This window comes from Falco peregrinus, chromosome 4 (genome assembly GCF_023634155.1).
Source record: "Falco peregrinus isolate bFalPer1 chromosome 4, bFalPer1.pri, whole genome shotgun sequence".
NCBI lineage: Eukaryota > Metazoa > Chordata > Aves > Falconiformes > Falconidae > Falco > Falco peregrinus.
The window spans coordinates 16,220,415-16,233,493 of NC_073724.1; the positions used below are offsets into that span (position 1 = coordinate 16,220,415).

The 13,079-nt window shown below is 40.9% G+C and overlaps 1 protein-coding gene and 1 long non-coding RNA gene across 11 annotated transcripts in view; one reads left to right on the plus strand and one right to left on the minus strand.

Moving 5' to 3' along the window:
• Positions 1 to 7,352, minus strand: part of LOC129784324 (uncharacterized) — an 85,596-nt gene extending 78,244 nt beyond the window's left edge. The window contains exons 1-2 of the long non-coding RNA XR_008746909.1: positions 6,939 to 7,352; positions 2,854 to 2,949 (exon numbers count right to left, since the gene is read on the minus strand). This is a non-coding gene — a long non-coding RNA (uncharacterized LOC129784324). The remainder of the gene's footprint in view (positions 1 to 2,853; positions 2,950 to 6,938) is intronic.
• Positions 7,353 to 7,498: 146 nt separating this feature from the next.
• Positions 7,499 to 13,079, plus strand: part of CHODL (chondrolectin) — a 45,315-nt gene continuing 39,734 nt past the window's right edge. For all 10 annotated transcript variants that reach the window (XR_008746939.1, XR_008746940.1, XR_008746941.1 and 7 more), the window contains exon 1: positions 7,499 to 7,678. Coding sequence is in view for 7 of the 10 variants with exons in the window: in XM_055802669.1 (XP_055658644.1) it covers positions 7,588 to 7,678 (91 nt within the window). In the remaining 3 variants the exon portion in view is untranslated. The remainder of the gene's footprint in view (positions 7,679 to 13,079) is intronic.

Below are 13,079 nucleotides of genomic sequence, written 5' to 3' on the forward strand. Positions count from 1 at the left end.
CCCTATTACCACCATCTGAATTACGGAATGTTTTGAGACCATGGTAGTTCTCCTTATTGAAGGGAGATCTATGATGAAGCTACCCCTTACTAGAGAAGCAATTCCTCAAGGTGTAGGTAGCCTTAACAGCCTTTGCATCTGGAAAACACCACCATTTGTTCAAGAGTACAAATCCATGGAGATTGCTGGTTTAGTGCTACATGTTAGGTTACAATAGCAGCATCAGAATAGCAATATGACATTTGGTTTAGCTTATTCCAGAGCTTCAGCATCACAGTTCATTTGATTCCAGTCAAAGAACTAGATCATGTCAATGACCCATTCTGTCTAGTCTTTCAAATTAAATGCTAAAAGGCCAGTAAACAAAGCAGGGAACAATGTAGGTATAGCAATGTAGGATACAAATATAAGTCTATCATCTTACTGTGTAAATACCAAGCATTTTTCTTAATTGGTATACTAAAGGTTAGGTGTGCTTGATGTAACAAGTCCATGCTTTTGCAGATTTTGCCTTATTTACAGCTAGCTACCAGATGAACACGTTCCCCACCACACCATTCCTCTTCCCAAATTTATACTTACAAAAGCAACCCATCTTTGTTACAGAAAGCTTTTACTTTTAAACTGTATCCATACACAAAAAGTGCAAATGTACACAAGTCTGGAACACTGGCTGCTCAGGCACAGGGCTGAGATCCAGCTGCCCTGGGATTCAGTTGCCAGCAGCTGAACCAAAAAGACAGGAGGCCAGAAATTTGAAATTTTAGAGGAACACCACCACTTACCACCCCTGCTGCTTCCAGCAAGGGGCAGCTTTTGGGAGCCTTTGATTTGCAGGATTTCTGGCTAGAACAAAGCCTGAGCTGTGAAGGACTGTGAAGGTTTCATGCAGGAAACATGTTTTTGTGTGGGAACGAAGGAGAAGACAAAGGTAGCAAAGGCAGGAGCACCTAGCTGTTAATCCTCCTCGTACTGAAGCCTGAGAATTAGGATGATTCCTTCTCTTACAGAGGAATTAAAGATCTAAGCCACTGGATGGGAAGTCCTTAGTCATTAGGTAGGCTGGCTATGGGATGCAAGCCGACCTATCCAGGCCAGGAGGAAAAGACTCAAACAGCTATTTGTATGATGTAGACTTTGAGTAATGTTGCCAGCATCAACATTGCCTCTTTCCTCTGCTTGGAAGAGAGAGAAGCAGATGCTCTACAAACTTTGTAACACAAAGATGTAAGCTTGGTGAGAGTTCTTGCTAACAAATTGCATGATTTGATCAGAACATATTAGGAAACAGAAAAAGGTTGTAAAACAAAGGTGGATTTGGGGATTTTTTTTCTTCTTTTCAAACATCGATTTGCATTACAGCTTAGTGCATTGAAAAGTTGAGACTATGACGAAAGAAAACACTGACAGGCAGGACTCCTTGTTCTGCTTAAGAAACATTAAGTCCTTCCCAGAGAAGGAGAAGACACCCCAACCTTTCACAGCTGCCTAGTACTATCACCTCTTCAGCTGACATGTAGATGCCATGTCTCAGCATTAGAAGACAGCTAAACCTGAGAAGGCAAATGGGCTTATTGGTGAATCGAGATGAAAAAGACAGGTGTGGCAGGGAATAAGAAGGTTCTGCATGTGGCCGTATCATTGCAGTTAGCAGGAGATCAGGACTAAGCAGCACTACAAAGTTGCTTTCACAGTATTACAGGGTTTACAGAAGATGATTCAGACTTAGCAGGAGGAGGAAGAATGAGCTGCAGCAGAGTTAGGGGAAACCTAGTGCTGAAAGAAGAGGGCCAAGACATGTTAACATTGCAGGATAATCGCTGTAACACTCACAGGATTATCAAATTAGGAAAACAGGGTAAGGAGCAGAGGATTGGTAAAGAATAAGCATTGGTAGAGTGGTGAAAAACTGAGAAATACATTTCAATAAAGTGCTGAAAAGGGAACATCACTATGTCCTCAAAAATAATATACTATTCTCACTTTGTCTCCGACAGCCTAGACGAACCTTTTCTGTTGATAGGCACAAATACCTCTAACGGTAAGAAGAAACAGCAAAACACAACCCACAGCTCAGGTTCCACAGAGAAAGGAAGGATCCTGAGACTGTCAGACAACTGCTACTGCTGAGCAGACCTTATAGTCATCAGTCTATTGGTTACCACGCCTTCTTTGAATCGTGGGTTGTTTGGTTTTTTTAAATGCTAGAAAGCAGCTGAGAAGGAAAGAATGGGTGCATCAGCCTAGTAGTCATGCTTTAAGAAACAGATAAAATTTTTAGGGGTAAATAACAACTTGACTGAAGTACAAGATAAGATCTGTACTCACTCCCACATTGTTACTGATTCACAAAAGCACTGGATCAACCCTCTAGCATAGCTGTCCAACTCAGTTGTCACAATAGTACTTAATAGTAAGCAGAAAAACAAGGTCTGAAAACTTAATGAGTGAATCTCATGACATTCAAGAACAAACCTGCTGTCCAGAAAGTCTACAGAAAATTCCAGACTGCAAAGATTTTGATAAAATATATGAGCACAAAATAAGATTGGACAATCACAAAGGTCATAGCAAAAAGGAAATGTGCAGTGCATCTTTCATGCAGGGTACAGTAGCAAGGCTTACAGAAAGCTGCTGGTGTCTGTAATAGATACAGACCCTAACATCCAAATGAAGTCCTGTCATCATCTCTGGTACACAGGGAAAACAGGGTATCACAGTGAAAGAACAATATTATTCTTAATATTTCTACTGTCACAAATTTGCTACATGGTATTTGATGAACGCCAATAACCAGGATTAAAGTTCTCATTGAGACAAATCAAGTAGAGGTATGCAGATGCTTGCGCTCACCCAAAGATATAGCTTATCTCCTCCAGTAGAGGCCACATGGACTTCGAAGCTGGGCACACGTCTTCAGAGGATATTGCTGTGCACTTGCTGCTTCCCCTGAGAGGACAGAGGAAGTGGCTAGGAATTTGACTCAGCTGTGAACTCCAGTGAACCACTATTTTTACTCAGAAAGATGAATTTTCTAACAATATTTGTTTTCAGTTACCTCTTTGCCTTGAATATGTTTTCCTAATAAAGCTTTAAAGTTTTCAAAAAGTTCATCTTGGCAATTCAAAACATGACTTACTGACAGAACTGCTGCTCACTTAAGTGTTAGTATTTTACATCTGGTTGGAGAATCAGGCTGAATTAACATATACAGAGTTTCATTCTACCAATTAATGTGATCCAAACCCAAGAAATATTAATAAATTCAGTTTGTAGACATGAAGATTTTGCTTAGGAATAGCTTTAATGGGATTTTAAGGGGAGGGAAAATCATGTTATTTTAGTAGATACCAGATATCACAGTTTAAGAATGCTTTAAAAATCTGTGAATTTAAAATTTCTGTGCTAATATATAATAAATATCCCGTGGCCTTTAAGAAACCCTGTTTATCTAAAATGGTTTGTTCATTTTTTTTAAAAGCTACTTCTGCTATATGTTACATCTAAATGGATTATAATAGAAGGAAATTAAATTACTTTGGTCCTCCTTGGCAGAACTTGGTGTAACTGTCAGTCATACTGCATTGCACGTACAGCCACAATGGCATTTTGCACTGTGCAATGCAGCACTATGCAGAAATACCTGAGTTAGCACTGAATTAGCTGGCTTCAGAGCTGTACCGATGAAGGTGGGAACAGTGCCATTCTAACCGGGGTATCGCAGTTCAAGTCAGTGCACCTCACTGGTCCCAGCTATGCGGACCACTAACATTTTTAGATGCTTGAATAATGAATGATGGCACATTTCCTTTCTTCTCCCCTCTCTTCTGTTCATCTTCTTCTTTGGACTCACGTTATCTTTAGGGGTGGATGGTACCTCAGATGCTGCTAAAGGGGCGTGAAAGAATCTTAAAATTTCTCTAATCCCTTCCCTCCTCTAGTACATCTTACATCTTCTCAAATGTTTTTAGCATCTGTACTGAATTCTTTTCCGTAACTACAGAATAAAAAAACACAACAAACCAACATTAAAAATATAATGCTATTATAGTCCCAAGGAAATTGGCAGGAGAAGCTAAGTAGCTTAAACCGTTTTTGGAAGCCAATGAGAGATGAAATTGATAGAGCTCTAGCAAAGTTACTTAATAAATTATCCATGTGCAAGCCATTGCACATGGTAAATGTACAAAATTCTTTTCTTCTCCTACTTTCAGTTGTATACCAGGGCAGCTTCAGACTGCATCATCTAGGCTCATGGGCAAATGACAGAAGAATTTTAGATATGAGTGGGAAAACTAAACTAAAAATGAAAATAAACATTGCTGAGAAATGAACTGAGCTAACAGCTGTAACTCAGATTTTAAACAGCACTTCATGAAATCAAAGTACATGGCACTATCACTTTGGTGAATGGTAAGATAGAGGAAGTCTTAAGGCACCCCAGAGGACAACTATTCCAACTTAATTTCCACTTTCCCCCCTTCTAGGCTAGTTTTAAAATTGATTAGTGATACTAAATAGTAACAATCTTTTAGGATCGGTCAAATCTGGTCTATAAAGTGTTCAAAAAGCAGTAAGGAGAAACACATCAGCATTTAATGACATATTTATTCACAAATCCATAGGCTAAATACCATGAAGTTATCCAATGATTTAGCTACCTTACAAAACAAAACCATTCAAGTTTATTCATTTTCTTCTGTCATTTGGCAAATAATTTGACTTAGACTAAAAGTTACCTTGGGAAAGTACCTAGCCCTGATTTGAAATACTTTGAAATATTTTGAAAGCTTTATGTTCAGCTAAACTATTTGCTTTCTGATTTCATATTCTCCAGATTAGGAAATAAAACCTTGCAATATGGCAAAATAATGATACCAGAGAAAAGACAGTCTGCCTTTCAAAGAGTTATTTCATGGACATACAAGATATTAGGATTTTGCAATAACGATTATAAACTTTTAATGCACTAGAAGTTATTCCTATTCTAGGTACCAGAACCTTGAAATATGCATTGCTAGGTTTTTGAGTTGCAATACAAATACTGTAATTTTTTAAAATTCTATGTTGCTCTGTTGCTTCACAATGCCACCGTGTCTTATGTTCATACATTGTGGATGAAACCACAGCAGCAACAGAGTGAATCAGTGAGTCCTGTTTCCACTGTTTAGAAGGCCCAGATGAACTTTTGCAAATTATCCAGTTGCCAGGTCTGGGAAGCAATTATTTTTAAGTGAAAGTGAAATCACCATTTCCTGAAAAAAAACACCAAACAACTTCAACTATGAAAGGGATGGGGAGAAGCAGAGATTAATAGGTAGCTTCTTAGCTGGTGCAAAGTAGCACTGGTAAGGAAAGCTCCTCTGATGCCATGTCACCAGGCTCTGTGTTTTCTTTCTGCAGGAAAGAAAGCAGCAAGTGGCTGCAAGTAAGATGAAGACAAGCCTGGAAAACTTCTGCAGATAATTATGAAAAATCATACTCAACAAAAAGACTCAAAAGGTCTCAACACAACTGCATTTATTCTCACCCCTACCCCACCACCCCCACCCCTTCCTCTCAAGAGACTTGTGTGATGAGATGTGCAGAAAACAGTGGAATGCCAGGAAAAATCACTGTATATAAAATTTTGGCTAAGAAACCAGCATAAAGCATGTCAAAAAATTGCTGCATAATTTACTAAAGACAGAATTTGGGTTTTTCTCTGCATATTATTAATTCCACTAGAAAAGTGATGGTATTGTGGATGCTTGGAGAGTTTCTTTAGCTATGCAAATCTACGACTATTTAATTTCAACATGGCTTTAGGAGTTGGCAAGCTAACAAAGTTTTGCAGAGACGTAAGAAAAAGAAAGAAGACCTTTTCAGTATCTATGGCTGGTATTCAACATAAGATTCCCATCAGTTTGGAGGGTTTCATCCATTGCTATCCATATGTCATTTCTGAGACAGCAGGAGACTTTGCACTCAGGAAAACTTGTAACATCTTTCTAATTTTCCCCACCTCCTTTGGCTGAACTTCACTTGAGAACCAAGATAATTCAGACAAACTTGAACTCCCTCATATTTGCAACACAGGAGTAGTTAAAAAAGATATAGAGCCAAAAGGCTTTGATTACCAGATATTTTAAAATTCTTATTGTATTCATGACAGGTTTTGGTCATGCTTTTTCTGCATACCATCAGTTTTACATGAAGAAAATGCTGAATCTCAGATGCCATGGAGATTTAAGATAACTTCTCCATTTCAGAATGCATTGTTCAGTACATCCAGTTTTAGATCACAGCTCAACTTACCTATAGATGTAGAAAAAAATATTTATTGGCTTGGAACACTAAAACCTACATGTAAAAAAATCTGTATCAATCAGACAAATAATTCTGCCATTAAATCAAAAAAGTTGGTAGCAAAACACAGCAGTGCTTGAAATAACTTTCCATTGCTACTTATAAACTTCCAAGGTTTTATTTAGTAAGAAACTGATCTCAGGTAGCTTTAAAGCTGTAGGAAATCCATGAAGTGTTTAAAAAAACTGATTAATCTGAGATGTATTGACTTCAAAACCTGGCTATAAACACCAAAATGGAAAATGACTTACCAATATGCTGTACATATATGGTCTATAGCTGAGTTCTGAAAAAGATGAAGTTGACTGGCAAACCATCAAGTAATTTGCACACAAGGTGTCTTTTAAACCTATCTGTAATGATCTATGCCTTTTAAAAAGCAAAGCAATCACAAATACACAAAGTAACAAAGGAACTCTACAAACCCTATTTGTAGAAAAAAACTTAACCTGGAAGAACAAAGTCTTTAAAGTGGTCCTTTGAAGAGGTCCAAAGAGTTACCCCAGGGTATTTTCAGAGTGACAGTAAGGTGAATTTGACTGCAGTATCTTCTCGGGCAGCGAGAAAAGGACTATCCAGTATGTACATACCTGTATGGATGGATAGAAATACATTTTATAAGTTGGCCATAGTACATTTGTGTTCTTGCTAGGGAAAACCCAGAGCGGGAAAGTCTATAAAGCTTTTAACAGATAGGAAATCCACACGGACCTGGCTCTTGATCCCGTTCGCCAGCCGGCAGGCCAGTCCCTAAGCCCGGCCGGCCCGCCGGCGGGGGCTGGACGTCAGCCGCACCCCGAGAGCCGCGGGCGCGGAGCGGGGGTGGCCGGGGGGTGGCCGCCGGGCACCGGGTACCGTTGCCGCTCCCTGCCCAGCTCCGCGGCGGCCGGCGAAGGGCTCGGTGCGGGCTCGCCGGCCCCCGGCCCCCTGCCCAGCCGAAAGCGGGCTGTCCCCGGGCGGGACCCTCAGCGTCGCCGCCGCCCCCGCGCCGCCGGGCGCCCCCACGGCGGGGTCGGGGCTCGGGCTGGCCGCCGTCGGCGCCTGCCGGGGGGGCGGTGCGGGGGCGGTCCCGGCCGCCCGCCTGGGCCGGCCCTCGGCGAGGGGAGCAGATATAGGCAGGGCCGCGGGGCGGAGGGGCGGCGGCGCGGAGCGGAGCAGGGCGGGCGCCCCTTCCCCACCGGCGGGCATCGGCCTGCCCTGAGCGTTTCTCGGAGGGGACCCGGCAGCGGGGCGGCCGCTATGGGGTCCGGAGGCGGGCTGGGGCTGGCAGCGGTGCTGGCCGTCGCCGTGCTGTGCGGGCCCGGGGGGCTGGCCGGCCGCGTCCTCAGCGGTGAGTGCGGTGGCCGGAGCGCCTCGGTGCGGTGCGGCGGCCGGTGTGGGAATTCCGCGCGTACGGGAGCCGGAACCGCGGAGGGGACGCAGTGGCACCGGACCCGCCCGCGAAGTGACCCGCGTGCTGCGGGCGGGCTGTGACACCGGCTGGGGGGCGCGCCCCCGCCGCGGCGGTCCCCAGGGCTCCGGCGGCCCCGCCGCTCTCGGTAGCGTGCGGCGGCCGGTGGGGGACCGGGCCCGGCAGCGCGGGGAGCCGCTGTAGCCGCGGGTCTTCGGGGGCAGAGGGCTGGGCTGGCTGTCCGGCCGCTGCAGCGGTCTCGTCGGTTCCTGCCGGTGTGGTGGCGTCTTGCACTGGCCGATCTGTAGAGCTGATTGATCGCCTGCATAACGTGGCTCCGTTTTCATTGTTCAGAAAGACAGAGCGTGTACCTGCTGTGCTGCCTTGCTGAGGAACAGCTGTACGTTGAGGTTGGTTTGCATCTGTGCAGGAATGTTTCTTCTTTGTAATAGAGTTAGGAGGAAAAAGCAAACTTCTGAGAGCATACGGGGTAGTCCTGGTACATGTAAGCATGTCTACAACTCTCAAAATTGAGAGGAAGACAATACTTCAGGAATCTGTATCTAAACACGAGCTTGGATTTAATTTAAGGGCTGTAGGATCACTGTATTTCCATCACACAGAGGCATATGCTCAGAAGCAGCTAAACTTAATGGAAAGGCTATTTTTAATTGTATTTTGAGTCAAATCCTCCAAGTTAAAGCTAACCCCCTCTTGGAGTCATGTTGCGTGTGCAAGCGCATTCATAAGTCTTTCTTGAAATGAAGATTTACACACTTGACTGCACTTGTGTGTAAATCTCTGTGTACCTACCTCTCTCCAAACTGATCTAGGAACACCACAAATTACTTCTGAACGATTGTTTCAGAGGCTGTCATGGTGGCACGTCAAGAAAACTTTTTTGTAGGTTTTTTTGGTAGCAAATATTTGGTTACTGAGTTCAGATACCTCTCTTCATTGCTGATGGAGTGCAATAAGCGACTGTTCTTGTGATGTCTTATTTGAAGCAAGTTTACATGCGGAACTGTGATGTGCTGTTTGGCTTCTGGTAAAACTGCACCTTCTAGGAAACGATCTCTAAGTAGCAGTACTTCCAACGTTTTGAAAAAGCTTGCCTGCCTGAAGTGCACCTCAAAATAGTTCATCTGCCTCTGTTGTAATATGAATTATAGAGTCATATATGATACAGCAAAGCTCTTAGTTTATTGATTTGTGTAAATACTATGTAACACTTATTTTCAGGAGTAGTGAAGATCACTCATCCATGAGATGCATTTTACATTAGTAGCCTCAGTCAGGAGTCCATGTGGGGCAAAGAAAACCCTGTCCCTTAATCTTACAGCTGAAGCTTCTGCATTTAAGTGAGATGCAGCAAAATGAATAGAGGTCCAGCTTTTAAAACAATGTGTAATATGTGTATGCTGCTTAGTCAAACTGTTCCTGGATGCATTTAGGACTTTGGGGTTTTCAAAGAATATAGGCTCTAGACCGTATTTCCCCAAAGGACTTCAAAGCATGCGTGTCACGTCACTGTATTATGCAGCTAATGCGTGGCTAATAGAATACGGGAGACATCTGGAAGTGACTTACAGAAGGAACCATTTCTGTACTATCAGGTGTATCAGCTGAAATTGTATTCCTTAGATAAAGATTCTCTAGACAGTAACAGCCAAATTTATTTAGTATGCTTATGCCAGAATATTCTGATATACTGGCAGGAGAACTTTTCGTTTTTCCTCAGGGACCACACCCCTATCCTGCCACATGCACATGGATAGGTCTAGTACTACTGGTAGTTGTCATTTTTTTTCAAACAAGAAATAGTACTATTGAATTATGGGGGCAGCGTGTGCTGTCCACCTGACTTCCTTCTAGCTTATCTGTATATCTTAGGTAAGAGTCAACAGTTTAGACTTACAGGCTTACATTTAAAATCATAAGTCTGCATCTTAAACAGACCTGTTTCTGAAAAATTGCTGATTTATGCTTCAATCATGATAATATGGAATGCATGGAAATCTCACTGCTCATTCCAAAAAAGTTAAATGCATATTCCTATCACTTGAATAGAAACTGTTCCTGAAAGTGATTTGAGTGTTGGTTGGACCTTGTAGAATGGTTCCCATTTACTGCAGTAAGTTTGCAGCAGACCTAGAAATAATTGCAAAACTGCAACCATTTTGACCATAGTGTCACGAAGGCAGAGAAGGAAGGATCAGCCTTTTCAAAATGCCTCTTCCTTAGGTAAAGGTTTTCTGTTTCTTATTCCAAGTTACTTAACTTACCCAGGATATAATTAAAGTGATTATTGGCATAAAAAAAATCACACTTGGGTGTTATTTCTTCATAATCTTTAATTTAGGAATTCTTGAAGAGCAGTAATACAAATGCTTTGTAATTTGTAGTGTAGTTAAACAGATGTTTTGTGAACAGTGCTCACAGCCTTCATATTCTAATATCTAGTGTTGCCAGAGAATTGATTCTTAAAGAAAAAAAATCAAAGTAGGCTCAGGAGAAACTGCTGAGTCTGCCTTGCTGTCCCATGACATCATGAAGAACAGGAGGTGATGATAATGCAGTTTGCAAAGATGCAATTACTTTAAGTATCTATTGGGCAGGAAAAATGCAAGCTAATCTTATTACTAATCATTTAACAGCCTATGTATTAATCATAGATGTTATAGTTCAATGACTGCTGTTTGCTGTCTTTTTGTATTTCTATGGCTTCTTAAATTTTGCTCTTTGTTGCTATGCATCAATAGCAAACTAAATACTAATATGGTATTTGAAAGAAATACGGATCTAATTGAGTGTAACAGTATTTGGATATATAAAACACTTAATGGAAAAAACTACAAATATTTGATGCGTCATGAAACGACAAGAGTTTCCCCTAAACTTATTTGCCTATTTGCTTCAAATGCATTTAAAGGTGTGGATACTTTCATTCGCACAGATTATGACCAGGTTTAAGCTGGTCATAAAGTATTATAAAGTAAGATAATTAAAGAAGTATCTTCACAAGTAGTGAACTGAATAGATAACAAACCCTTTTTTAAAAGGCACAATTTAATTTAGTTCAATTGGCTTGGCCTGCTTGTTACGCCTGAATTTTTTCTGTTAGACTTTCAAGTATTTTCTGTAGATGAAACCTTCTAGTGTGTTGTGGGGTTTTGTGTTTTTTGGTTTTGGTCTTTTTTTGTTTGTGGGTTGGTTTTTTTTTTGTCATGGACTGCTAATTATACTAAATTTGTAGCTCAGAACTTGAGAATTTATAATTTGAAAAAAACCTGGCACTCTCATCTATGGGATACATATGCAACAGTTGTGTATTGAATGTAATGTTTTGTTGGGAATGCCCAGCATCCAGTTCCATACTAGAAAAGCTTTTAACAGACACACTTGCCCACATGGTATGAGATTATTTTTTATTATTATTCAGCTGTAGGTCTCAGTAATCACTAAAGCTGACACTTTGAGAACTGAGGGAAGTTTGGCACTTAACTCCTAGAATCCTTTTAATTCCTTTCCTTATGCACCTATTCTGAGCAGTGGCTTCTTGGGGACAAATCAATGATCTAGGTTCTTAAAGTGAAATGAGGTGATGGCTCTTGGATATAATACATGTTTCTACTAAACAGGCCTTGCTCCTAACCAAGAAATTCCCTAATACCCTGTGGGAAGATATATTGTATGAGGTCAACTGCTGTGACTGGTGTATGGATGAGAACAGTTTTGATAACCTGAGGTGTGTGATGGTGGATAAGTCCTACAGCAGTGTAGAAATATCAAAGTACTTAAACTTCTAGTGTTTTGTCTCAGGTGAGCATGCTACTTATCTAGGAATATAACTTCCCCTTCTTAATATCTTGTTTAAACATAGAGGAAGGCATTGCAATTCTCAAACTCATGATTGCCAAGTCCCAGTGCCATACTTGGCTAACGGGCTCAAGAAAAGATGCCTACCACAGAGGGAGCTACCATAGTGCGGGACAGTGTGGATAGCCTGCTTGTCTGCTACAGCCTTTTCTTGCTCCCAGTGAGACAAGGCTGGTGTACAGTCCCAGCGCAGCAGCTAGGTGCAGATAAGTCCCTTGTCTTGTTGAAGTCATGTTCTGTACCTTGACTTGACTTTGCTGTTAGTTCAGGTCTGATTCTATGCAGATCAAACCCGATTATGAGATTTTTGCAGGAAAACATGCTATGGTTCATAAAGCACTCTGTTCAGCACTTTCTTGAAACTTATTCTCATAAATATTTTCTCTTTGCAAATCTTTCATGGATCAGAAAATATATAGTACTAATGTGAGATAAATAAGATGAAGCAATGACTTGATTGTAATTTCTACACTGTAAGCCCATACTCATACCTGTCACTTGCTAGTTGGAAATTAGAGTCTCTTGCTTAAGCAGTCCCCATTCCACCACTGACAGACAGCAGGACCTTCAGTTCCAAGCAATCTTAGAAAATGCTGGGTCCCTAACTAAATCTAAATGTAGCTGCAGTATGTAGCTAATCACTCTAAAAATGCCTCTTTCTTGCAGTTGTCTACACAGTGAGGCCAGTGAGTCAGCTCAGATGTGGACTGTGAATAACTAAAGTTTGGTGGGCTGAAGCCCACACTGTATCTCAACAGTTTCTTCCTATACGTGGTTGTATACATGTGATGTGAATTAACCAATCATGCTTTACTTTCATATGACCTTATTATAAGGATAAATTACCCTAAGAGAAAAATATTCTAACTTATTTCTTCTCCCCTCAAAGGTCCTTTTTATTTTTGCTTTAAGTGAACTGTCACCAATTGTAAGATCCCATGTGGTTTGGCTTTTTGCGCTTTTTTTTTAAAGTAGAAGGTGAAAGAGCAAAGCAAAAAAAAAAGCAACAAATTTGCTGTTGCTTTCTCTTTTAATTGTGGAAGTACTGCAGAAAGATGGTCACCCTATTGTACTTTTGTACTGAGATGTATGTGAAGTGTTCTACCCGAGGAAATTAAGTCCGTATATAATGGACTAAACTAATAGAATATAGTTTATATTCTTATATATTTATAGTCTATATATAATTATATATTTATATTCTATATATAGTATATATTTATAGTCTATATATATAGACTATAATAGAATAAACTAATTTCACATCCACATGTATTAAATTTTACATACATTTGTGGCAAATACAGGTATCTTGGTAACAAATCCATGAAAATGCACTTGGAAAAAGGCAGTCAAATTTTGCTGAAAAAGAATAAGAGAATGGACTGAGCTTTCTCTGGATAATGATTGATGAAGAGTGTATCTGCAGTGACTAAAGACTTATGAACTGTTTCCTTCTAGA